This window comes from Marmota flaviventris, chromosome 7 (genome assembly GCF_047511675.1).
Source record: "Marmota flaviventris isolate mMarFla1 chromosome 7, mMarFla1.hap1, whole genome shotgun sequence".
NCBI classification, from domain to species: domain Eukaryota; kingdom Metazoa; phylum Chordata; class Mammalia; order Rodentia; family Sciuridae; genus Marmota; species Marmota flaviventris.
In genome coordinates this window covers 53,437,126-53,464,685 of record NC_092504.1, presented here as the reverse complement: position 1 = coordinate 53,464,685, position 27,560 = coordinate 53,437,126, and the positions used below count along the sequence as shown (strand labels likewise).

At 35.0% G+C, this 27,560-nt stretch overlaps 1 protein-coding gene across 1 annotated transcript; it reads left to right on the top strand.

The window, feature by feature from the left end:
* Window positions 1–1,422: 1,422 nt before the first annotated feature.
* LOC114102091 (transmembrane protease serine 11E-like) lies at window positions 1,423–26,418 on the top strand. The gene is made up of 10 exons (XM_027947349.2): window positions 1,423–1,796; window positions 3,184–3,308; window positions 7,403–7,524; window positions 10,238–10,305; window positions 13,087–13,250; window positions 16,998–17,036; window positions 18,631–18,808; window positions 19,419–19,678; window positions 20,226–20,368; window positions 26,071–26,418. The coding sequence occupies exons 1-10, from the start codon at window positions 1,423–1,425 to the stop codon at window positions 26,230–26,232; spliced, it is 1,635 nt and encodes a 544-aa protein (XP_027803150.2). The 3' UTR covers window positions 26,233–26,418.
* Window positions 26,419–27,560: the final 1,142 nt, after the last annotated feature.

The following is a 27,560-nucleotide window of genomic DNA, read 5'->3' as shown; positions in this document are numbered from 1 at the left end:
ATATCTAATTTGGAGCAACTTAGTACTGAATTGCTTTCTGAGGGGAAAAAAAGTGATTAAGACACAGGATAAATTATGCCTCAATAATGGTAAGTAGGAAAAAAAGAAGTAGGGTGAATCTGTTTGAAAAGCAATACCATAAGATTCAGAAAGAAAATGATAATGTTTCTAATGACAAACATCTTGGTAATATGTTAATTGTCATTATTACTAACAAAGTAATTATAATCATTCTTGATATTTGTACAATAATTTTTTAAAACTTGGAAGCTTGAAGTACTAAAATACTTTATCATTTTTTACCTTCACATAGCTTGTCATGTTAAGAGGAGTTTGGAATTATAATCCTCAAATAACATAACAGATAGAATTGAGTCTGCTATTACAAGACTATATGATAAATAAGTTGATAGAAGGGCTCAGAAATACACTCTTTTAATTGTTTACTCAAAGTATTTTTTCTGGTTTCTCTGTTGTTTTTGTTCCATAATGTCCCTCTTGGTGCCTTCTAAACCACCAAAGACAGCATGTCACTTAAATCATTATGGGAGGTGGGGGTCAGGAAAGGACATAACAGTGGTATCTTAGACTCAATAATGATGTGAACTTCATCAAAAAGCATGTATAATTGTCCTTGGTCATTTTTTTTCTTTTAAAGATATCTCTGTATCTCTCTCTCTCTCTCTCTCTCTCTCTCTCTCTCTCTCTCTCTCTCTCATTTAATTCAAAAGTCATAATGTTTATTGTTAAAAAAATCTACCAAAATGGGGGCTGGGGATGTGGCTCAAGCGGTAGCGCACTCGCTTGGCATGCGTGCGGCCCGGGTTCGATCCTCAGCACCACATACAGACAAAGATGTTGTGTCTGCCAAATACTAAAATAAATATTAAAATTCTCTCTCTATCTCCCTCTCTCACTCTTTCTCACTCTCTCTCACTCTTTCTTAAAAAAATCTACTAAAATGAAAAAATACATAAATTAAAATCAAATTTTTTATTCCATATCTTACTGTTAATAATTTTATGTTTTCTTCTACATATTTTGCTGTATACACCTATATAGTTTTATTATTTATAAAGACTGGGATGTAGAATAACATAAGTTCTGCCATATTTTTCACTAAATGTACCATTGTCCTTTTATGTTAACACATGCAGATTTACCCTCATCAATTTAATGACCACACTGTTTACCTTTCTGTCTTGATTAAAAGTTATTATGGAACAAATTAAACTTGCTTATACTATACAATTCTACATAACAATCATGTATTTTTAGTAATTTTATCATATTTCCTACAAGCATAAATTCACACTCCTCATCTGGCATGCACTGACATTAGTGGAGAAGCACTTTCCTCCCTCTAATCCCTCCAAAATTTTGCTTACGTCTGTTATATGCATCTCCTTTCTTCTGCAACAGATGAACAGCAAGCATTCAGAGAAGAAGAGACAGGAATCAGTTTGGGAGCTTCTTAAGCACAATTGTGCAGAAAAGAATAAACTCCTTATGGAGAAGTATTTTTATATTACAGTAATTGCCATTCTAGGAACAGGTGTTTGGAGCCCCACTCAAGGGAGAACTGGAGCTGATAGAAGTAGAAGAGGGGAAGATGAAGTTTCCCTGGCTACAGCCCCATGGGACAATCACAGGAACAAGGGAGGTGATCAAGTAGAGTCCCTGGAGCCTACTGCTACCCCCCAGTGCCTTCAGCAGGGACAGAGTCCTACAGAGATGATGACACCATTAGCTTATGTGACAACGTTCACTATTCAATGTTCAGATACAGCCAGGATGTAATGACACCAGTATTATAATATCATCATTCCTGGTTTTATATCAGCAGATAAAGAGTTTGATGATAAACCAACTATTATAACCCAAGAATCTTCTTGATATCGGTAAGCAAAAATTATCTCTTGTGAAATGCTTTGTAGTTTGCAAGAAGTTTACACATTCATGAGCTCATTTTGAGGTCCCACTGTGTGTGTGTTTCTTTGTTTTATAATATTTTTACTTATAGATGGACACAATACCTTTACTTTATTCATTTATTTTATGTGGTGCTGAGGAATGAACCCAATGCCTCACATATGTGAGGCAAGCGCTCCACCACTGAGCCACAACCCCCAGCCCCACCATGTTTTAAACATAATCCTGCGCCTTATAGGTGGAGAAACCTAGCTCAGAACTTAAATGATCTATCCAAGTCACAGAGTTGGTAATGGAAGGGCTGGACTTAACAGCCTTCTTTGTTCTGGTTCAACACCCAATACTCCTCCAGGAGAACAATATATTTCCCTTTAGTCCCCAGGAACCAGACAGGTAACAAACTTAAAAAAAAGAAAAAAAAAGCACATGCAAAACACCTCAGGAAATTTTAAAATAACACTATTATAGCCAAACTCCTTAGTCAGCTCTGATTTATTATTTTTTCTCTGCTGTTGAGTTTGCTTACCAACTATTATAATCCAAGGGAACAGCAACTTCATCATTCACAAAAACAAATAAACCAGGTTACTCAACATGTTTCAATAACATGTTTCAGAGGCAGAATAAATGGGAGAGGCTTGGAGATAAATATTAACTCAAAAACTCAGGAGGTTTTGAAGAGGACAATCTCTTATGTGTATCCTAAGAGTTTGGATTTTGAATTAAACAGAAAATTATAAGGAGAATGGAATTAGAAACTCTATCTAGAACTTGTGTGATTTGAACTGCAATGTATCTCACAGGCTATTTGTCATTCTAGAGTGCTAGAAATAGGCTTAAAAAACGTAGTTCCTATAGAATTTAGCTCCATAGCTTGTCCATAGCTAGTCCATAGCTAGCTTTACAAGTATTAGCTATCACATAACACTTTCTACAGGCCAGAAACTATCATAGACACCTCATATATACAGTACCTTCATCTAATTCTTATCATAATCCTATGAAGTAGGTACTGTTACTATGGTCTTCATTTTATGGAAGAAGAAACTGAGGCACAGAGAAGTCAAATTACTTGCATAGGGCCAGGCTGTCAGAGCCAAGATTGGCTTCAGCATCTGGGACCAGGGTTTGTTCTAAACCCTACACTGCCACCGGAATGTCCTTTATTCCTCAGATATATCTGTTCTGCCTAAGGAGTGTATGTGGGCTTCCTTGTACAGTCTGTAATCCATCATTTACTTTCTTCCTCAGGCCACCCGTGGCGAGGGCCAGGAAAGGACGGCGCGTGGAGCCCTGGGTTGTTGGCCTCATCACCTTTTTATCCCTGATTATCCTAGCAGTGTGCATTGGACTCACTGTTCATTATGTGAGATACAGTAAGTATGAGCTGCCCTAGAATCATGTGATTTACCCCAAGCATTTCCTCATGTACCTTCCTGTTTTGTTTTGCCTGGGGCTTGTTCATTCATTGCTGTGACTCATTTGCATAACCCAGACACATCTTTACCTGCTTCTTTGTCTTTCACTTCAATCCACGAGCCAAGGAGGGGTTTTCTTTCTCTCTTTGATATAGCAATACTTCCTGATGGGACTAGCATGCTAGTTTTCATATTAATTAATAAGTGATAATCAAGTCTTAAAGAGAAAAACCACAGGTTAGCTCCATTTACTGTCTTAACTTGTTTGAGAAAAGTAACTTAAAATAATTTTTAACTGAAGTCTTGACATCCCTATAAATTAATTATACAATAAAGATAATCTTTATAGAGAAGTAGGCTCTATTCTGTACTAACAAATTGGAAAGATCCCCATAGCTGTATGATGTTGAATAAGTGCCTATTTCTTTTATTTAAAATCTTATCCTCAGCTATAGTGTGATTAAAGAAGACAGGATATGCTGAGGTTAATTTTAAGAGGTTCACTCTGCGGTTATCAGATATCTCACTGCCAGATGAACTGCTAGTTGCTATGTTATTAGAAAGGTCTCCAGGGTACTGTAGAACAATTCTTCCAGGGTCTAACAACCCTTCTGAAGTTTCCTTCTATCCTGTCTTGGGTTTTAATTAGTTGACTCAACTATGACCTCTTAGTTTAATATCTCCCTCTGTGATTAGATTATTCTTTGATATTCAAGGCCTTGAAATCATGAAAGTTAATCACTTGATTCTAATTTCATTGGGAATTTGTTAAAGGTGGTTTCCTATAAAGAAATAGAACGATACGTAATCTGGTCATCTTCCTCCATTACCCACACATGATCAATCTCATCTTCCAAAGCGAAGTAGACTAATTCTGGGCAGTTTAAGAAAAAAATATTTAAAACTCTGTGTGTGTGTGTATGTGTGTGTGTGTATGTGTGTGTGTGTGTGTATTAGAATTTGCCCAAATGCAAGTCTTTAAATTCAGGGTATTTTCATTTGAGAACAGAGATTTCTCTGGTAAATGCTTTTAATAAAAATGTATTACTGATTACAATTCTTTAGTTCTGTTATGAATTTATCAAGTCCCATTATGTCGTGAGGATTGTGACTTCTTCCCATGGATGCCTAAGACTGTGACTTATTCACTTTTATATTTCCAGAACTTCACAGAATTTCAGCACCTATTAGTTACTTTATAACTAATTTGAATATTGAGTGGTGAAAATTAATGAATCATATCTATGATTTTTTTTGGGGGGGGCGGGGATTCTCTGACTTCACATGAAGTTCCTAGTAATGCCAGGGGCCTGATCACTTTCATGAGAGAAAATGTTATTTGCTACTTCTCCTTTGCCTATTCCCAAGCCAAGTTTTATAATATTGTATGTCTTATTCATATACATACTGTGAAGAACTGGCACTATTCTTCTAGTTACCAATTCCTGAATCCCATTGTTGAGATGAGCAGTTCGGAAATATGGAACACACAGCTTCCACAGCTCACACGGTACACCTGAATAAACAATGATTATTATGAGGTGTGTAACTGCCGTCTTTGTGCCCTGCCCTCTTGGTAGATATAAACTGACAACAAAGTAAATATAAGTGACCAAATAAAAAACATCTGTTGCAGAAATAGATATTGATAAAGGTAATCAGATTAGGAAAATATCATTTTGACCCTTACTTCACAAAGTTCAGGATATCTTAGATTTGTGTGTGTGGTCGGTGTCCAGGGCCTTAGGGTTTCCATTTCTGCACCTTTTTGATTTTTTTTTTTTGTGTGTGTCTGTGTGTGGTGCTGGGGATTGAACCCACAACCTTGTGCTTGTGAGAGCTATATCCCCAGCCCTACCTTCATGATTTGAATGTCAGATGGTGAATCTGTCAATGAGTGACATCCCTGAAAATTATTGAATCACAAACCTGTTAGAAGATTATCAACAAACTCAACATTTGTCCCGATTTTTCTTACTTTTCTGTTAATATTCCAAATCATACTTTTAAATAACTAGATAAACCATATAATTCTGAAAACTGTAAATATGTTTTAAAACTTACTGGCCTGTTTACAAAGCAAAGTAAAATATTTGTTATAGATAAGTTGTTCATGTGGCTGTGATTGAAGCATACAAAATTACTGATATTTGCTATGCAAATGACAATTTCAAAGGATTCAACCAAACAATTCAAAGAATCCAGGTCTAAGGATATAGATTAGGTCTAAGGATAAGGTCTATTAGCTTCTGCTCTGGAACCTTACTATTTAATGTGTAATTAAGTTCTAACTGCATTGGCATCACCTGGGAGCATGGTAAAAAATATAAAATCTGTGTCCAATGTTAGACCTAATGTGCCAGAATCCCCAGGTGGTCCATTTTTACACTATAGTTTGAGAAGCAACATTCTAGAACAATGAATGTAGTTACACAGAAAGTTATGGCTAACCATGAGACAGATGTAAAAAATGCAAATATAATAAAACACATACTATTTTCATTAAATTATAAACTTTATTTGAAATGTATATGTATATTGCCAGGGACCTGCCTACATTTCATGCCACACTGGCTGTTCAAAGTTATTCAGGGAGAGGGAAGAGAGGAAGGATAAGGAAGGGCAAAAACTCCCTCCTTCCTCATGTAGGTTGCTGGTGCTCAGGAGACCTTGAACTTGGATATCTCCAACCTCCCACCCTCATCCTTACATCTCCAGCTATTCTCCAGGCCTTGACAGAGTCTGACAAACAACTTCCTTCTCAAACCCACCAAATCCTTTGAATGGTCCTGGGATTCTTTTGAAATTTAACAAATTTACCAATAGTTTTTTGAATGAAAGTTACAATTAAAAACCCATAGTTTCCATGAAAGACAATGTTTTGTTGTTGTTGTTTTTTTCCCACTTCAAGAAGCAGTATTGCAAAAAAAAATCTGTGCTTTAGGAGCTAAGTTTCGGCTTGAAATTCAATTGTCTTTTCTGGCTGTGTCACATTGGGGTTGGGCAAATTATTTATATTTCTCAGACTGGAATCCTCTAAGTGTTGTTAATTCTGCTTCCCCATGAGGGTGTTATTGTAAATTAAATGTGATATATGAAGATGCCTGAGCCACTGGTTTGTGTGCTCTTCCTCTGGGGTTTAAATAAAGAGGAAAAGAATGGGAAAGAACCTAGAAGAGGAGAGAGACTGAAAGTGGATGAGGTACAGTCTCTTATAATGAGCATACACAACTGTCTTGCTCATTACTGTATTCCTGATGTTTAGAACAGTGTCTCTCACAGAAAAGCAGTTGGCATATATATTCATCAAACGAGTGGATGAGTTACTGAAGGCTCTGTGCTTGCTTCACGTTTAGGAGGGTAGAGAAAAAGCTATACCGCATTAACCCTTCAGTAGGTCAAAAGTGTGGGCTGCTTAAATTGGATTCAAAAATGGAGACAGTAGCTAAGATGACAAGACATCTGCAGGTGGTGGAGAAAATAAATGGAGGGACAAGGGTCCCAGGTGAAACTAAATATTGTCTTCGGAATGTTATGAAAGTTGGCAGTTCTAGCTCCCTAAAGTGAATCTCTAGCACTTTAATTCCTATCCTCATTTTGCCTTTTAGCTAAAAATAAATTTTCTCACACAGCGTCCAGAATTGATGTGTAGTTTACTGTAGTTTACTGGGGGTGGGGGGGGTAGTCTACTTTTGGAATATAGAAAGGCATTCAATCTTGGGAAGCTTCTGAATCTATGCTTGTTTGTGTGCTCAGGTGGCCTATTCAGGAATGGAGAATACATGAGTAATCAGCCCATAAGGCCAATGTGGTATTGCTAAAATGCTCCAGGAACACCAGGTGTTCCTTACAGCTTTTGCACTCTAACTCATATGATGACAAATGTTCTCATCTTCTGAGATAAGCCCGGGGCAGGATGATGAAGAGGATGACCTGGGTTAGAGCATTCCTCCCTGTCTTAGTCTTTCTAGCAACCACCAAATGGGATAATAATGGTGTTTAACACACATCTGATAAAAAATTATGATGGACTTCTGTCTCTTTCTTTGTAGATCAAAGGAAGACCTACAATTACTATAGCATATTGCCATTCACCAGTGACAAACTGTATAATGAGTTTGGAAGAGAAGCTTCTAAAAATTTCACAGAAATGAGTCAAAGAATTGAATCAATGGTAAGCAATTTTTTCCCTCTACTTTTAGGACATTTGCTATCACTCTTTATTGTACATTTTAGTATCCTACCTTCTAAAATATCCATTCAATTGCTTCTTGCATACCTTTCAAAATGGTAAGAGGCAGAAACCCTCAGTTAGAAGAGTATGTCTTCAAAAGCTGAACCAAGTGAACATCAGCCATTCATGTGTCCTTCCTACTCACCGTTCCTTAATCAGCGTAATATTCTCCTTCAACAGAGTCCAGAAACTCTGGGACTGTGAAGGTGATTCAAATACTTTGTTGCACTCTAGATTTCCTAAAGAAGAGACCTTGGGCAAAGATTGCCAAGATTGAAACTATTTGGCTGCATACATGAATAGCAGTTTAGCTTTTAAAACTACCTAACCTTGAACTTGCTTTTGACACACAAATTTACAGGAAATCCACAAATACTGATCTCTGTCTGTAAGGTATCAACATTATTTTGAGGGCTTAATCAAATATTTAAGAAACTAGAAAATTTTGCAGAATGGGCTAAAAGAACAAAGACCTGAGTGATGAATTCTCATCACTATCAGATAACTTAAAGAATAATTTGGATTTTTCTTTGATAGTCTGTGAGGTATGATGTGATGGAAAAAATATCCTGAATTAGGAATTGGGACATCTAATTCTAATACCATCTGTGAAGTGTCATTTGGAATATCACTTTATCTTTCTGGATAAACTTCTTTATATGAAAATTACAGTGTTAAATTACATAATTTCCAAATTGTCTTCCATTTCCAATATCCTGAATAAGAACAGAATGGAAGTGATCTGTATTAGTCTGTTTTCTTTGCTATAATGAAATACCCAAGACAAGTTACTTCATAAAGAAAAGAGGATTATTTTGGTTCACAATTCTGGAGGTGTAAAGTCCAGCTTTCTTGCTGATGGAGTCCTTAAGGTAGCCCAGGGTATCATGTAGCAAGAGATAGGGAGCATGCATGTGTATGTGAGTTTTCAGGCCCCCCCCCCTTGAAGTACTGGGGATTGAAGCTAGGGGTACTCTGCCACTGGACTATATTCCCAACCCTTTTTATTTTTTATTTCGAGACAGCAGCTCACTAAATTGCCCAGGCTGCTCTTGAATTTATGATCCTCCTATATCAGCCTTCCTGTGTATCTGGGATTACAGGCATACCTCGCTGTACCTTTTCTCTCTTCTTCTGTAGTCACCAGGATTCCATCATGGGGCTCCACTAAAATGACTTTATCTAATCCTAATTGCCTCCCGAATGCTCACTGCTAAATATCAGAGTGAGCTTGAATTTCCACTCCTGTAATGCTTCACAATGGGGATTAAATTTCAAATCAGGAAGACACTCAAATCATATCCAGATCACAGCTGGACCACACACTCTTCCTATCACTAGAAACTATAGCAGACTGGAAGCCAGAGCATTTGGACATCTTGCTGAGAAGGGGGTCAATCCTGGTTACATTCGCAAACAGTCAATTAGAGGAATGTATAAAGTTCTTCTCTAAGGCCAATTACAGATATAAAAGTAAATGGAACTTAAGAAGTCAAGAAAAGAAGTAACTATTTCCCTGTTCTCTGTGCCATTTGCCAAAATCCAGATCCAAATTGATATATAAATCTAAAGGAATATAGGCAGGACTCTAATATCTTCAAAACTAATAATAGCTTTGAAATTATTTGATAAATATAAGTAAATAAAATATTCACAGAACTTATTTGTACTGATTTGTCTCATAACTGTAGAAACTGTCCTATTTAGGATTCTATGAAATATAAGAAAGAATAAAAAGGCTCATTGTTCTGTCAATTAATCACCAGCTTGGAGCATCTGTATCTAGTAAATATACACACAATGGAAACAAGAAACATTTGAATTATTTATCTGCATATAGTCCAAATTAAAAAAATTAAAGTTAAGTGTGGTGACATGAGCCTGTAATCTCCAGTGCCTTGGAAGACTGAAACAGGAACATCACAAATTCAAGGACACCTTAGCAAGTAAGCAAGACCCTGACTCAAAATAAATATTTTTTGGAAATGTAAAAAGGGCTAGGTATTTAGCTCAGTAGTAGAGCACCTGCTTAGCATGTGCAAGGCCCTGGGTTCAACCTCCAGTACTGCGATTAAAAAAAAAAAAGTCTCTAGAATTCTTATTTGTTTGTAGTTAATAACAAACATCGCCACAATAAATTCTTTCATCTTATTAAAATAAGCTTCTCAGATCACAGATGTGTGTGTGTGTTATACATTCTAGTTCACATGGGCCTTTTCCAGAGCATTTTAAGTGCTTGAGCTGGTCTCACATTATGCCAGGATACTTGGCAACTTTTTCACTAGGTTGAAAAAGTTGACAGAATTATTTCATTTCCTTTGTAGACCTACAGCAGTTCTTATATCAGAGTATACATACTTTTACTTTTCATGAAAAAAAAAGTCCATTTTTTATGATGTCTTTCTGAATACTACAGCAGATGTCACTTGTGACCTCACTGGTTCCCCACCTCCTATCATTCTCAAAGCAGAGTTCAGTTGAAATCTCTGGGATGAATACCAAGAAAGGTTCCTCAAGTTCAGCTCATTGCAAAATGTCAGTCACTGTCTTTCGTTTTACATTTTTTTTTAAATGTTCCCTAGAGCTTTGAATTAAGTTGTGGAATTTTAAAAAAATTATACTTGCTAACACATTTTAAATATTTTTTGAACAGGTCAAAAATGCATTTTATCAATCTCCATTAAGGGGAGAACTTATCAAGTCTCACATTATCAAGTTCAGGTATGCTGACTTCTGAATTTAATTTAAAGCTGAAACTGTTAGCCGGGTCTGCAATAAATATGTTTTAAAGTATTAATGGTATGATGTAATTGCATTTAGCAAACACTTTTTGGCACCTATTCTGTGTGAGTCATGGTTTATAATGCCCCTTACTCATTCTCTGTATCTAAAAGCTAGCATTTGCAAAATGCTTACAAAGGGACAGAGTTGTCATCCATGCCTCTGCTCCAAACTTGTTTTCTTGGAAACTAGCACAATTGGGAACCTAACACACATGCTTTGGTTTAACAGTAGTGTTCTATGTGAACAGTGTGGTAAATAAGATTTGTCTTCAGCTCTTGATCCTCTTCCTTATCAATTTTATTTATTTTCTTGTATTCTACCTCTGTATGCTTCAAGTAGTTAGCTAAATCTACTATCAATAAAGTTCAGAACATAACATTTTAAACAATGTATTGCTATATGAGGACTTTAAATAATGTATTCTCTCAATACAAATTATTTGTAATTTTCAAAAAATAGAATAAGAACTATTTGCAGGGCTGGGGTTGTGGCTCAGTGGTAAAACACTTGCCTAGCACGTGCAAGGACCTGGGTTCAATCCTCAGCACTACATGAAAATAAATAAGATAAAGGTATTGTGTTCAACTACAACTAAAAAATAAATATTAAAAAATAGAACTATTTGTAGTATTATGCCAGCAACAAAACTCTAAGAGTTACTTCCTAGCTCACATCTCTCAGGTACTACTCTGACCACTTCTTCTTGAAAATCCTCTACTTTCTGGTGTTCAGATAGTATCTGTTGTTGGATCTGCCTCTACTTCTCTGATCCTTAAATTTTTACGGACTCAAAGAAACCTCATTCACCCACATGGCTGCATATACTGTTGGAATCCAAGTTTCTATCTCCATTCGGAACCACTTTCTCACTTAACTACTGCCTGTGCATGCACATTCAGTTTTAGAGATGTGGAGTTAAGATTCAAAAGCAACATATGAGCCTGAAAAATAGTCTGACCTGGGGAAGGAAAGGAATCTAAGCCAAAGATATAAATTTGCTTATTATAAATTCAAAATATTGGAAATCCTGTGTGTAAATTTGTTAGGAAAAACAGGAATGGGAAGGAAAGGAATCTAAGCCAAAGATATAAATTTGCTTATTATAAATTCAAAATATTGGAAATCCTGTGTGTAAATTTGTTAGGAAAAACAGGAATGATGAAGAAAACTTGAAAGATACGATATTTATGGGAATGGAAGAAAAATGGGAAGAACCAGGAAAAAAGAAAAATTCTGAAAGAGGTTCCACTGGTACTAAAGATAAAAAGCTTCAAGAGGAGAATGGTGGACTTCAACAAATACTCCCGAGACAAAAAAATATACATGTTGAAAAGAATCTGCTGGAGGTGTCTATTAGGAAGACATTAGTGTTCCGATAGAAAAACAGTTCAGTGGAAATGAGGGCAAGAAGCAGACTTTTAAAAGTGTGCTGTGATAAAACAGGTGAGAGATAAACTGAATAACAGGCAGGAAGGATTTTGTTTGTTTGTTTGTTTTTCTTATCACCCAGCCAGAACAGTATTAGTTTAAGAAAAAGAAAGAATAGGGTTGGTGAGGCAGAAAGGGCTTATGAATCCTATATTCTTTCAGACTACAAAAGTAATATGAAATTATATAAAATCCAAACAGCACAGTATTTTAATAGAAAATGACAGCCTCTTGTCCAACAAGTCCACTCCCAGAAATAACACATGTTCAGCAATTTATTGCCAACATCATTCCAATGACTGTATATAAATCTTTTTATTCTTTAACTGACCATATAATATTTCACTCAAGTGTAGGACAGTGTTAATTTAGCCAATGCCCTATTTATGGACATTTGTTACTTATTTTTGTTTTAAAAACAAGATTATAATGAATACATTTATACTCATAGTCTTGCACATGAATAGTATATTTGAATATTTAACTTCCAAAAGAGGCAAATGCTGTCATTTTAACATATTCAAAAATATATTAAACAAAAATGACTTCTAGAATAGGATTCTCATTTATACTTATATTCCCATTTGCAGTTTATGAAATTAAGAGTCGATGCAGTGTGTAGAGAGGAGTAAGATTCTTTGGAAACTGTGAAAAGGACAGGTCAGGTGGCTGGCAGAATTATCAAGAGGTGGTCACTTGTATAAGCAGTGTCAAGGTGAATTAGTTAATACACTCTTGAAAATACGGTCACATGAAGCCATACAGCATGGTGAAGCTTTCCAAAAGACTTAGGATTCAGAGTTGTGTAGGAGAGCCTGAGTTTGCTTAGGAAAGATGGACGGATTTAAGTCACAGGAATTAAATCTGAAAGCCAACAATACAGCTGATTTCATATTTACCACACATTCTATTTGGTAATTTTGAATGGTTGATGAGATACATGTCTTTTTATGTTAATAGATGTGTATTTAACTAGACCCTTTGGTCGTAAGGGATACCATGAGCATACTACCTTACCATCAGGGTGGCTGAAATAGGTTCTATACAAAATAAACAACAGAAATATAGAAAGAAATATTTATGGACTGCATTTGTGTATGTGTATGTGTGTGTGTATGTGTGTGTGTGTGTGTGTATGTGTATGTGTGTGTATGTGTTTCAACTGAATGATGAGGAAAGCTGGTTGTGATAGTATCATAAATCAATCACTCTCTCTTTCCCTCCCTCCCTCCGTCCGTCCCTCTCTTCCTTCTGTTATTTTCTTCCTTTCTTTATATTTTTGGTCCACAGTCAAGAGTCAGATGGAGTTTTGGCCCATATGCTGCTGATTTTTAGATTTCCCTCTACTGAGGATCCGGAAACCATAAATAATATTATTGAAAATGTTCTACACGAAAAGCTGCAAAATGTTGCAGGACCCCCTAATGTCGACCCTGAATCAGTTGAAATTAAAAGTAAGTTGATTTCTATTATTTTGTTTATTTGTTACATATAACAATTCCATGTTAGACTTGAGCACTCATTTTTAGGTTGTTTTTTTTTTTAGATGTCCTAAAAATACATGGTAGGGTCTTGCTACCAACAGGATATTGCTTTTAAACTATATTAGTCCTAATAACATATTTTAATATTTTAAAAGCATGCTAAATGTATGGTTTCCATGAAAGCTGGTCCTTAAATCTTAGGCAGTTTCTTCTATATTGGGCCTTATACTTTGGTTATAGAGTCTGATTATAAATATTGGCTTTGTATATCCCTTTTCTTTTTTCCTCTTTTATCCATTTTATGTTCTGGAGTAGTGTTTGGAAAGGTTCATGCCATCTATATATTTTCTTTCAAACGTTATTAATATACCAATCTTATAGCTTCTTTCCTTAGACACTAACAATGAAAAATTATAACTCCATGCTTAATTTTGTTATATCTTACAGTGAAGACTTTGAAACCTACTGTGCATTTTATGTTGATCAAACATTTTAATTTAGACTTCATATTTCAGGAACTCACTGGTCACGTGTGGTTTGTGGATATAGTAATGAACATGGTAGCACTTGAGACTAGAGAATAGGGAACAAGTAGAGAGAATGAATACAGAGTGCTAACATAAAAGCTGATAGATTTAAGTCACCCTAGTAGCTTAGAAAGGAGGCACAGCTGTAGTAGGATGAGCTACATAATTTGTGTGTTCCAGTGCAAAATAAAAATGCCAGGGCTTTTTTCAAAAAGCAAAAAAAGTGCTGTTAATATAATAAAATATAAGACTTTTCTTATAGCTATGGCCTCTCTCTTTATTTTTATAGTATTTTTTACTTACTAATAATTAATATTATTCTAAATGAAAAAAATAAATTTTTAAATTGCAAGTATGAATTTTACCCTTCATCTTTATATAATGCAATGCCAATTTTATTTTTTGGTAGAGGGGATTGAACCCAGGGGTAACTTCATTACTGACCTACATCCCAAGTCCTTTTAAATTTTTATTTTGAGGCAAAGTCTTGCTAAGTTGCTGAGGTTCTAAGTAAGTTGCCACCGCTGGCTTTGAATTTGCTTTCTCAGCCTCTAGAGAGGCTGGAGTTACAGGTGTGCACCACCGAGCCCTGTGCAATGTTGATTTTAAATGTAATTGTAAGCACATTTATACTCATAATCACATTTTAATTTAGACTTCATATTTTAGCATGTATGTAGAATCATCAGAATTATGAAGCTTTATTTCATATCTGTAGAGTCAAAAACCACAATGTATTTATAAACATAATATTTGGAAAAACTTGTGTCTATACCGAACACTTACTGACTGTTTTGTTATTATTCCCTGAACAGCACAGTATAACAATTATTCATGTAGTTTTTATATTAGGTATTGTAAATACCCTAGAGAAGATTTAAGTATATAAGAGGGTGTGTGTGTATTTTATATAAGAAACTTGAGCATCAGTGAATTTTGATACCTGCAGGGGTGACTTAGAACTAATTCCTTATAGATATAGAAGGAACTACATTTCATGATTCATTCATGCAAGTATATTCAGCCCTCCACATCTACAGGATTCATATCCATAGATTTAAACAACCTCATTAGGTTTGGAAATGCTTGGAATATCCTTTTAGGCTCCTGTTACTTTTGTGTGTGAGTCAATGGCTTTTGTGAAAATAATGATGTGAATAGAAAGGAAAAGAAAAGAAAATCTGGAGTTCCTCTTCTCTTTAGTCCTTCCTCATCCATTAGCAAGCTGAAGGCAGGTTCCCAAGACTGTCAGTGTCCCAGTTCTTAGTGATATTCATGATACACTTATCTTGTATATAACTGCTTTGAGTCTTGCTGAACTCCCACCCATCATGGCCCCACCAGAGTTCTGATTTCATAGGGCATTGTGAATAATATACGCAAGTGGAGTGGCAAGAATCCATGGACACACAAATTGTGTGTATCTCCTCTGCCCACAATATGCTCCGTTATCCTGTTTGACTTCATTTTCAAATCACAGTTGCAGGAAAAATTAGTAAGAATTTCAGGTCAGCAACAGCAAAGCATTAAACCAAGAACCAAGCTGAGGGCGGGATACAGTGCAGCAGCACAAGTCACGCTTCTCTGAGACCTGCCTCGTCAGCAGTAGCAATATACAAAGCCAGACAGAGATTTCCCTCAGAGGAGCTTGGGATGGAGAAGAACAGGTTATCTGAATGAGAGATCAGAGATGGCTCCCTTAATAATAACTGAGGCTAAATGGTCAATTTTTTCTTATATTCATCATTTTCTCTACATATAACTAAATGGAGAAAGTCAGAGAGAAGGATTTCTAGAATACAAATTTCCAAAAAAACAATAACCAAGACTAAAAGAAAAATGAATAGGTTAATATATTTGCATTTAGAATATCCCATCCTGCCATGTTCACAGAGAATAGTTTTGGTTATTGGAAATCTACTAAGTCAGGAAATGTGAAATTTAGAGTATTATGTATTTGTTGTGATGTAGGACAGATGAGGCAGGACACCAAGGGATAGAAGGAAGCAGGTTCATTGGCTGAAGTCAGGCTCCAAAGGGGAGCTTTCTGCCTTCATCAAATTATTCCTCTGAACCCCAAGTTCAGAAAGTTTTAGAACTTTATACCCAGTGTTTAAGGGGAGGGACTCAGAGGCTCACAATCTGTACAAGTATACATAAAAGCAGCTTTTTCACTGTTCTGGGCATCCAATTCAGGCCAAAGGCACTCTCTGTGAAAATCAGTGTCTGGGAAAGGGAGAGTCCTCCTCCCCTCTCTTCCCACCAGCTGGCTCTGCAGGACCTGATCATAGTCCTTTGAGAGACAAAAGCCTCTGTAAAGGCTCCAGACCCAGGCTGCAGGCCTTGAGTCCCTTATCACACTCTGGCTCTACAAACATACCCTCCAACTGAAAACTCTGTTGTAGAAATTCTTGCTGATAGTCTAAGAACAATTATGCTAAACAGAATTTTTTGAGGGTCTTTGGAGAAGCTTAGTTATGGCAGGGTTCTTCTGGGTGGGGGACTCTGGCCTGCTTCAGTTGGTTGGGTTAGCATTTGCATAGGGTTAGGTCCTGACCGCTGAGAGGTCAACAAGGTATGAAGTCATTGGCTTGAATTGAATGACAATTTGAGGGCAGACTATCTTTCTAAAACTTCTGAAGAAAGAGACTTAGAAAAGGATAACATTCTTAAATGTGATTATGGGTAATTCATGAAGATGCCACTTGATGTATTATATAAGTGGACTATGCTTTTGAGTTTAGTAAAATAATTTGAAATAATGGTTAGTAAAACTGTTATTTCATTCAGGGACTCAGTACTATGGTTTAGATTTGTATTTTCCAAACAGGGGCTGTGAACTACCTGGATCTTATCTTCTGACACAAAAATTCATGTTTTAAGACTTCACCACAAAACTACTAAAACAGAATTACTGGGAAGAAAAACAGGAATCTATGTTATAAATATGCTCCCTATGTGATTGTTATCCAAAATAAAGTTTAAAACACACTGCTTGTCTTGCTTCTAATATCCAAAGCAAAAAACAAACAAACAAACAAATAAAACACTAACTATGCTGCTTTTATTATCACCCAGAGACACTATCTATAATGAAATTTATCAGCCTTTTAGTATTTGAAATGCTCAGAGGCACAGTGCAGTTCTGATGTGCTAACCTTCTTTTATTCACCATTTTTGTGTATTTCAGAAATCAACAAGACAGAAACAGACCACTATCTGAACAATTGTAAGTTTAATATATAAATAGTATATATAAATTTAAATTATTTAATATATAAATAATATAAATACATATAGCTATACAACTAGTTCAGAATGTTTGATCACATCACTTAATGTCAAAAATTAACATTCTTTAACCTTTACTCTCACTTTGTGTTGCTATTGTAGGGACAGAATAAAGTTTGACTGATTTGAGCACAGCTCAGACTGCTTTATCTTACCTCTCAGGGGCACAAAAGAATAGCAAAATTGGGATCACTCTGGAGAGGATTTATAGGTGCCTGTGGCCTGTGGCCATGTATAGTGGAAGTGAGTTCTGCAACTATTAAGGAAGAGGCAAAAAAATGTTTGCTTATCAATGTTCTATTTGCAGATATCTATAATTTCCTCTCACAAAAATTTTCTAAAGATTATATAAAAGTGATCTGTATATTTTTCAGCTAGAGGCAGAGACTGATCGCCACTCTACTCTGAATAAAATTTCCTTGATATTATTAATTTTATAATATGGAAATTGCAGGCAATTTACAGGGTTGAGGTTTATTTTGATTAAATTACAGATAACCCAGACAATATCTTTACCCATATTTTTAAAATGCCTACTCTACTTCTAGTCCTTCCCTATAGAAGAGAACCCCACCATAATTCAGAGAAGATATTTACTAGTTACAAAATTAGCATGTACTATGTTTTTCTTCAAAAAATGAAAGGAAATGTGCTACTCACTAGCTCAGAATGTTGCTTAATTTCTAAAGTTAATTAAACATGGAGCCAAAATATAATTTTCTCATCTAAGTGGAATATATATTCTTGCCATCAATATTTTTTAGTAGCCTACTATGTGCTGGTACTGTTAAACATAGGGATACAAAATGGATAAGATAAAACCTCTGCCTAAAGCAGCTCACACTCTAATGGGTGTAGATAGATGCCTGAGCCTGATGCATGAGTACATGATTCTAAAATAACAGTATTCAACAATTTTGTTGCCCTAGATATCATGCCTTATTGTGACATTTTTACCCATATTTTGAAAATGCTGACTCATTCTATACAAGTTCATCTTTACATATGTTCCTTGGAGTCACTGCTGTCCCCTACCCCCAAATATGTAGAGTGCTGCTGACATCTATGATGTATAGGCCAGGGATCCTACTAAACATTCTGTGATGCACAGGACAGACACCCACAACAAAGAATTATATGGTTCAAAATGTCAATGGTTGAGAAACCCTGTAATAAACAATGTTGAGGAATAAAATATATAAAAACATAAGTACATGCATACACACATATAAATACATGATAAGCACACACATAGTGTGTCATTGTTGTTTTTGTTATTTTTAATTAAGGAAGCATCAAAGAAGTTATAACTAGTCCAGTTTGGAGGCATGGAAATTAATAATTATCTTAGGAGAGATTATGGCTAATTTAAATCTTACAAGATGAATAGGAGTTTATTAGAGTTTACAGAAAGATAAGAACATCAGAAAATATTTGATACCATCAGAACGCTAAGTACAAGAATTTGGGATGTAGTAATACAATTTGATGCTTAGAACAACTCTAATTAGTTCATTATCTCCTTTTGGCAGGCTGTGGGACACGAAGGAATAAATCTTCAACAGAAAGTCTCAGGATTGTTGGTGGGACAGAGGTAGAGGAGGGAGAATGGCCGTGGCAATCCAGCCTACAGTGGGATGGGACCCATCGCTGTGGAGCAACTTTAATCAATAGTACATGGCTTGTGAGTGCTGCTCACTGCTTTCGAATGTAAGTCCTGAACAGTGAAAATGATTGGGGGTGAACAAAGGGCATTGGGTTTTGCACTTTTTATTTGTGAAATAGCTCATGAATTTTGAGAGAGATGAGTTTAGTATAAATTAAAAGAAAACATGTTCACCACAAAATGCTGTAAGAATATCACAAAATTTAGTTAAAGGTTTTATGGTCTATAAATTATTGTAGGTAAATTATCCATCAATAAATATATGATAGTTGGTCAAAGAAAGCAAGAACTTTAAAATCATCTATGTTCTTATGTATGTTTGTGGGCAGGGGACAGGAGGCATAGGAATACATTTAGTTTTCCTATTCTGTACAAGATTTCTCTTCAGATGTTCTTTGGAGTCATAAATGCCCCGAAACATCAAGAGGCCCAAGGATCTGAAGTGGGTGACTTGTTATCTAACCTAGGAAATGTGCCATGTTGGTCTCCACATTATCTGACCCCTCAGTCTTATTCTCAGATTGGAAAAAGTTTATATCTGTAGACAGAAGCTATTATTTTAAAAAACAAGACTCATATTGAAACTTGCTGGTTAAATTATTAGATAGGTAGTATAGTAAACTGGAGTCTCTCATTTCTTTCTTTTCTCCCTAGGTATAAAGACCCATCCAGATGGACTGCTTCATTTGGAGTAACAATACAACCTCCAAAAATGAAAAAAGGCCTCCGGAGAATAATTGTCCATGAAAAATACAAATACCCGTCACATGAATATGATATTTCACTGGCAGAGCTTTCTAGTCCTGTTCCCTACACAAATGCAGTACATAGAATTTGTCTCCCTGATGCAACCCATGAGTTCCACCCAGGGGATGAGATGTTTGTGACAGGATTTGGAGTACTGCAAACTGATGGTGGGCATCTGAACTGAAGCTTAATTATGATTAACCTAATTTGGCTTTCAAAGGCATTTAAAGAGCAGCGTTTTTATGCCAAAAGTAGGTTCATCACTCATACAAACCTGGACTGAGCCAGACTCTGGCATTTCCAAGATGCATAAATCCTTTCTGCCTTAGGTTACTATTAATTGCCTCACTACTGCTACAGTAATGATGCCAGTAAGGTGTCTGAAAGATCAAGTATATCTCCTAGCCCTTAAGTGTTTTACTAGAGAATTAACCACTTAAGAGATTTGAGATCATAAATATACCCAATTGTGAAGATCAGAGAATCATAAAGACACTATATTCCCCAAATGAAATTTTTTTCTAATCATAACAATGGAGTGGTACCTAAATTTTCATTTAAACTAGTTTGGAAAAAATTCTGTTCCCAAATATTAGTGCATCTAAAACATATATATCCTAAGATTCCATATTACCATCTTATCTAATAATTATGAAAAACTTTCTTTAGGTTTATCAAATCATTGTATATCTACAAATATGTTTTTCCCTTTAGGATACACTCAAAATCATCTTCGGCAAGTACAGGTCAATCTCATAGACTCAAAAATCTGCAATAAACCTCAGGTTTACAATGGTGTCATAACTTCTACAATGTTATGTGCTGGCTCCTTAAAAGGAAAAAGAGATGCATGTCAGGTAAGTGGTTTTACCTATTAGTATGCTGCATAATTATTTGTTCACCTTTTTTGAAATAGCCATGGATTTTCAGGAAGTTGCAAAGATATTGCAGAGGAGTCACATGCCTCCTTCACCCAGCTTTCCCCAATGGTTACATTTCACCTAACTAGAGTACAGCATAAAACTAAGGAAATCAACACTAGAACAAAGGGTGTGTCTATGTCTGTGGCATCATGGCACATGTAGAGATTTGTCTAACAGTTAAGACAGGATCTATTTTATCAGCATAAAGATCCACCTTAAGAATAACTCTGCCTCCCCTAACATCTGGCAATTTTTAATTTATCCTGTATCTCTATAAATTTGTAATTTCCAAGAATGTTATGTAAATAAAATCATACGGTTACTTTTTCTGGATTTTCATTTTGATTTGTCTATTAATAATTTTGACTATCTGGAAAATTTTTAGTAGTTCTTCTAAATTATGTGTTTACATGTGTAGCTTATCACAATGTACTACTATTGACATCTAATTAGTTAAATGGAGTATAGAATAGAAAACATATTTTCCCCTTAAGTCTCTTTACCTTTCTCTAATTATAACATTAAATATTATTATGTATAAACATTAAAATTTCCTCTCTGTATTGAGAAACACATCAGAGAATATTTTGCTTCAATTACTAAAATATGAAAAACTCAAGAGGAGTTTTTTCCTCTTCCCTGACTTGCTAAGAGTCCTGGCTTTTTAATTTTGTTTTTTGTTTGTTTGTTTGTTTTTGGTACTGGGGGTCAAACAAAAGAGCTCCTTATCACTGAGCTACATCCCAGACTTTTTCAATTTTTGAGAAAGGGTCTCACTGAATTGCCAAGGCTGACCCCAAACTTACAATCCTCCTGTTTTTCAGCCTCTGAGTCGCCCTTATTTTCTTTTTAATCACTCTGTTAAAAGCCCCCTTTAGCTATTATTTTATTATAGGTCTGCTATGACCAATTTTCTTAGATTTTCTTTCTTTGCAAGTCTTCATTTCCCCTTCATTTCTTAAGCACAATTTTTCCAGATACAGAATTTGGGATCAAATAATGAAAGATTCATTTGAAAATGCACTCAGTCTTAATTATTTGTGGATTCCATATTTGCAAATGCACCTACTCATTAAAATGTTTTAACCCAAACTCAATACTTAAGGCACTTTTATGATCATTCGTGAGTATGAATAGAGTAGTAAATATTTGAATACCCAATACGTGTGCTTCCACCGAAGTCAACAAAGGTGAAACTGTGCCTTTTTGTTTCATCTTTCATGAGGTGTCCTTTTCATGGTCTGTTCAGTGCCACATTTTTTATATTTGCACTTTTTTTTCTGGTGATTTTGCTGTTTAAAGTAGCCTTGAAGTTTAGTACTAAAATGTAGTATATGAAGATTCTAATGTGCCATGTAGAGAAAATATAGATTTTAGGTAAGCTCTGTGTAGGCATGACTTACAGTACTATTGACTGTGCATTCAGTGTTAATGAATCAGCATTATATACAAATAAGGTAACTTTAAACAAAATGCATACAAAACATGGTTATGTATTGATCAGTGGACAAACATGTGCCTATAAGTTCCTGGAAAACTAACTAGATTTCCTCTATTAGCAATGATCAATAGTCAATAATTCATAGGCTGTGATGACTTGATAGAATAAAACTACTATGAATAATGAGAATTACCTGTATTTTATTGTCTTTTTTATCTGCCATAGAATATTGTTCAGATATTATTCTACACCTGCTTTTCTCTTAATGATCTTTATCCTATTTGCTTCCAATTTTATTAGAACTACTACTGAAAATATCTTGTAATTCACATTTATGATCATCATTCAATTTTCTCAGTCTCCATTTATAGTAACTTCCTAAAAATTTTAGAATATATGCGTGTCCTTTCAGTTTCCTATAATTTTTATTATGAAAATTTTAAATGTACACAAAAATCAAAATAACAGGTTAATGAACCCTATGTACCCATCACTCATGGTCAAATTATTTCATCCATACCTACTCTAAAACAATCCTCTCACCTCCCAAAAATTCTAAATCTATTTTGAAGTAAATCACATATATCACACAATTACATCTAAAATGTCTTCTAGTCTAAAATGTCATTTTGATAATGGTGTTAAAATTGAATGTCCTTTCCAAAATTTTGCTAAGTAAAAAAGAAGAACCAAAGTTATCCTTGTGATTATAATATCCTATTTTCCTATGGCTGAAGAAAACAACATTCTATTTTTTTCTTTCATTTTTATGTCTAGTATTCACAATTTTCCCACTTGCCTGGTTCTGAATATTTATATAACTCAAAAATCATCAATATCTTTACTTGAGTCTGCTCTTCCTCATCTTAGTGGTGTTTGGCTACCCTTCTTTATTAAGGCATGATCCTTTAGGCTCATGATCCTGAAATATGCTGATTTCTTTCCTCTCCTATAGTTATAGGAGAGGAAAGAAATCAGCATATATCGTCTTTGGTTCCATCTTTTGGTCCATCTTTATTCCCTCTCTGTAAGCCTAACTATCCTCCAAGATTCAGGTCTCAGATTAAAATATATTTTTAAATCTTTTTTTTATTTGCACCCAAAGAAGTCATCTTTTCTTTGAACTCAGTGGCCCCTTTAGTGATTTCCAAATCCACATTGTCAGCATTTAACTGTTGTCCAAATTTAGTCTCACATTTCCACCTAGTCCAAAGCCATTTCCATTTACATGTTTTAAGTTGTTAGTATTAGGTGAAAATTTGTATGTGTGCCAGCTCAAATTCAAGAGACATCATACAACCAATTTTTCATTTTTAAGTTTCTCACTTTTTCATTATGGGTCACTAGTCTTAGAGTCTTCTTTTGCTCTTTTATGTTTAAGTTCTAGAATATTTTTCCACTTTATAATATAGTTTATTTCTTTCATCTCTCTTCCTTCTATTAACAATCTATTCTATTTCTTCATTATTTCACATCTCATCTCAATACTACAATTACCTCCTAGTTTAACTTTTTTTTAAAAAAAGTATTGTAATAGTTTTATTGCAGGGTAAGACTGTATCTGGCTATCTTTAAAATCAATGTTAATGAAATTATGATGTTCTTACAATAAAAGTACCTATTTTAAGTGTACAATCAGATCAGTTTTGATAAATGTATACTTATGTAACCAACTTTACAAGTGAGATATAGAATATTCACAACATTCTCAAAAGTTCTTCAGTACAATACTGACCCTGACAGTGGTTGACTTCTTTATAAGTTTTTGTTATAATATGTACCTTCCTTAATATACTCCCTATTCTGTTTCTTACTTAACTTTTTACTAAAAAATGACAGAATTTATAGGACAGATAAAGTTTGTGAGAAAAAAAGGACTAGAGATAGATCCTTCAAAGACTTTGCATTTTTGTAACTGGAGAATTAAAAAAAAAACTAATAATTGATACCTTGAAAAGTAACTTGGACATTGTTGACAGACAGAATGACTAGGGGCTGATGGTTGAGCAGAGATGTTAAAAATATACAGAAACAATTCAGTGGAAATACTGGCTTACTGGTCCTGAGGCACTGAATATGGAACTGTAGCCCTAAGCACAGCAGGCTACTAGGACACAAGAACCACACTAATCTGGAGTGTATCTCGTTGGGTAAGGTACACTGGGTACACGTACTCTATATTTTCTTAAAAGAGAGCTCCTAAGGCTTATGTCTGTGTCTTAGCCAAGCTGAGAACTTTTTCATTTTCTTCTGAACATTTTACTATTACTTTGATTATTCTAGCTCCTCTGTCTAAGGAGAAAACATAAACAATCACAACTATCATCTTATCTGAATATAACTCCTCTATTCCCTAGTCACATGTCAGCTAACTAGTGTTAATAGAACAGACTCTCTCTTTCTGTGATACAAGCAGAATTTACCTTATTCATCAGCTTGTAATATTTTTAAATACATAGCTCCTTTCTTTAAAATTACTCCATTTTCAGACCCCTTTATTCCTTTATTTTATTTATTTATTTATTTTTGGTACCAGGGATTGAACTCAGGGGCACTTGACCACTGAGCCACATCCCCAGCCCTATTTTGTATTTTATTTAGAGACAGGGTCTCACCAAGTTGCTTATCACCTCACTTTTGCTGAGACTGGTTTTAAAATCATGATCTTCCTGCCTCAGCCTCCTGAGCCACAGGGATTACAGTCATGTGCCACCACACCCGGCTTATTTCTATTTCTTAAACTGATTTTGTCTCTGGCATATTGTATTTCTTCCTCCCAATCTTTTCTGCCTGTATATAGGTTTTAGTTTCAATTATTAAAATTATTTATGTGTTTATTGAAACCAGGGACTGAACCCAGGGAGGCTTAACCACTGAGCCACATCCACAACCCTTTTTAAAATTTTTTATTTTGAGAAAGGATCTCCCCAAATTGTTTAGGGCCTTGTTAAGTTGCTGGGGTTGATTTTGAGCTCAAGATCCTCCTGAGCCACTAGAATTACAGGCATGTGCCACTGTGCCTTGCTAAAATTATGTATTTTTAAGTGGCTTTATGTGGTAATCTTAATTTCCAGAAGCATATTCCAGGATCCTTGAAGGCAAAGACCATGTGTTTATACTCTTTATATTTCCTACCACATATGAGGGTATCAGAAAATACTTATTGACTAATTGATTTAAAAATTGATTTAAAATTACAAACACACTAATTCAAATATTTTTATTATTTTAGCTATTATTAATGCTAGCATTTTTAAAGGATAAAAGGAAAGTCACAAGGAAGTTAGTATAACGTAGCGGGGAAGCATGTTAGATGAGTTAGATCACTGTGCTCCAGTTCAAGTTGAGAAATTTACATTTTTTACCTTTGATCTCAGCAAATACTAAATTTTTCTGTGCTTCATTTTCTTTATTGCTTAACTGAAGAAAATGGAAAGTAACTCTATGCTTTGTTGCAAGTATTACACAAAGTGATGAAATAATGATTAATTATTTAAGCGTTTCATACAGTCCTAACTTTATGAGTGGGCAATACCTGGAGGCCCAGGATCTTGAAAAATAATCAGCCAATACCTTGTTTTTATGACCTATGTAAAGAAACAGACTTCCTGGGTTTGTAAGATAGAATCAATTGGTATTTGTGGTTTTATATATGTGTTTCCTAAGTTCTTCTTTGTGCTGGGTCTAAATATTTTACATTCACTGCCTTACTTAATTTTCATAAATAATAAATAATAACAATGTAGTATAAATAATATTTTAATAAATAAATAATAAGTAAATCAGAGGTCTAAGCCAGCTTGGAAAGCCCAAATTTGCAATTGGAATTCAAGTATCTGACTAATATCTGCTCTCCTAATCAGTAATTAACTCTCTTCACCCTTTTGTGGGGAGTTAAGCCATTATGAATACATAGCCAACTTGTAGAGGGAGTTATTTTGTCAGATGTTAAAAGTACTATTCTTGAAAGATAGAAAATCTCAGTCTCAATGTACTGAATCTCCAGGTTAAGTCAATTTCCCAGGTATTGGGATTCTTCCTCTGTGTGAATACCTGACATAGATTGTCACCTCTATTAGAACACACTGAAGACCTTTGCAAATCGGCACTTTTGTACATTCTAAACTTAGAAAGATAATAAATTCCTCTGTAATGAACTGGGTTATGAAATGCTAATCTCTCTCTTTTCCTTTAGGGTGACTCTGGAGGACCATTGGTCAGTTCAGATGCTAGAGATATCTGGTACCTGGCTGGAATAGTAAGCTGGGGAGACGAATGTGGACAACCCAATAAACCTGGTGTTTATACTAGAGTCACTGCCTTCCGGGACTGGATTGCTTCCAAAACTGGTATCTAACAGAGAAAAGTCCAGTGGAATGAAATATAGTTTTTGTGTATAGACCATTCTTACAGAAATAGAATTATGGAAGCCTTACAAATCACCAGGATCTGATCTGTCTCACTGAACTGTTTGATGAATATATTTCCTTCCTACCTCTGCTCTACACCTGAGCATCTTGAATTCTACCAGATGGACTCTGCTCAACCTGCATTCATTTGTTTTCTAGGTTTCTGTCATCAAAATTTTGATTTATTACTATAAATCCCTTGTGCATATACACAATTTGAAATAATCCTGTTCATTTCCTCAACTTCTCTCATTGCAAGAAATTCCCACTTTCATTGTATATGACAAGGAATGGAAGAAAATATAAAAAAGAAAAAAATTATGTATGCAAAAAAAGTTTTTTTGTGGAATGTGGTAAATGTTCATATTCATTAAGGAAGATCAATCTAACAGAAACAGCAGACTATTCAACATTTAAAGATGGAGAAAGAAAGGAAACTAAGTTAAAGAAATACAGAGAGAAACCAAAAGAGCTTTATTTTTATTTTTAAACAACCTCAAAGATAAAAATGAAAATGATCTTTTTTTTGTGACTACAGTAATTACACAAACTTTCTCTAATGTTCTGGACAAGTTAAAGTGAATCATAGTTATTTAATATTGCACTGTTGAAGGTTTCAAGACGATAATAGTGAAACAAGTGAATCACCTATTTGCTTGACAGTATAATATAATAATCCATGAAGAAATGGAAGATGGGGAACATATTATTAGTAAACTCACTGAAAATTCTTTAAAAATTTGAGACTAGAATGAAAATTTATTTGAGAACAACTGGCATACCTTATGTACTAAAATAATTATGTGGTTGAACAGGAGGTAATGAAGAAAGAATCTGTCTAAACTATTGACTGAAATGGCCTTGACTGAATGGGATCAATAAGTGCCTGCTTGTGCATCTAAAGCTTTCTCAAACAGCAAAACCTTGAAGGGAATAAGGCTTGGGCATTACTGTGTAGCTGTAGTCATGCACCTGAAGCTGGGGCTCAGGCCTCCACTTTGAGATGATTGCAAATATGCTTTCTCTGCTGTTGTTTCCAGTCTTGGTTTGACTAGTGGCCCTGCTAAACTCATCTGCACTGAGATGGGAGGATATGATAGGGAATACGTTCTGAAGTTGCCTTCCTCCTACATCTAATGCAGCACTGAATTCTAGTTGCCTAGATATAAGACTGAAGAGTAAAAGCCTAATGTTGGCCACCTTCACAGTAATAATTTTGGTAATTGTTTACTGAGTCTTTAAAGACACAACATTCAAATGATCTAGACCATATTGA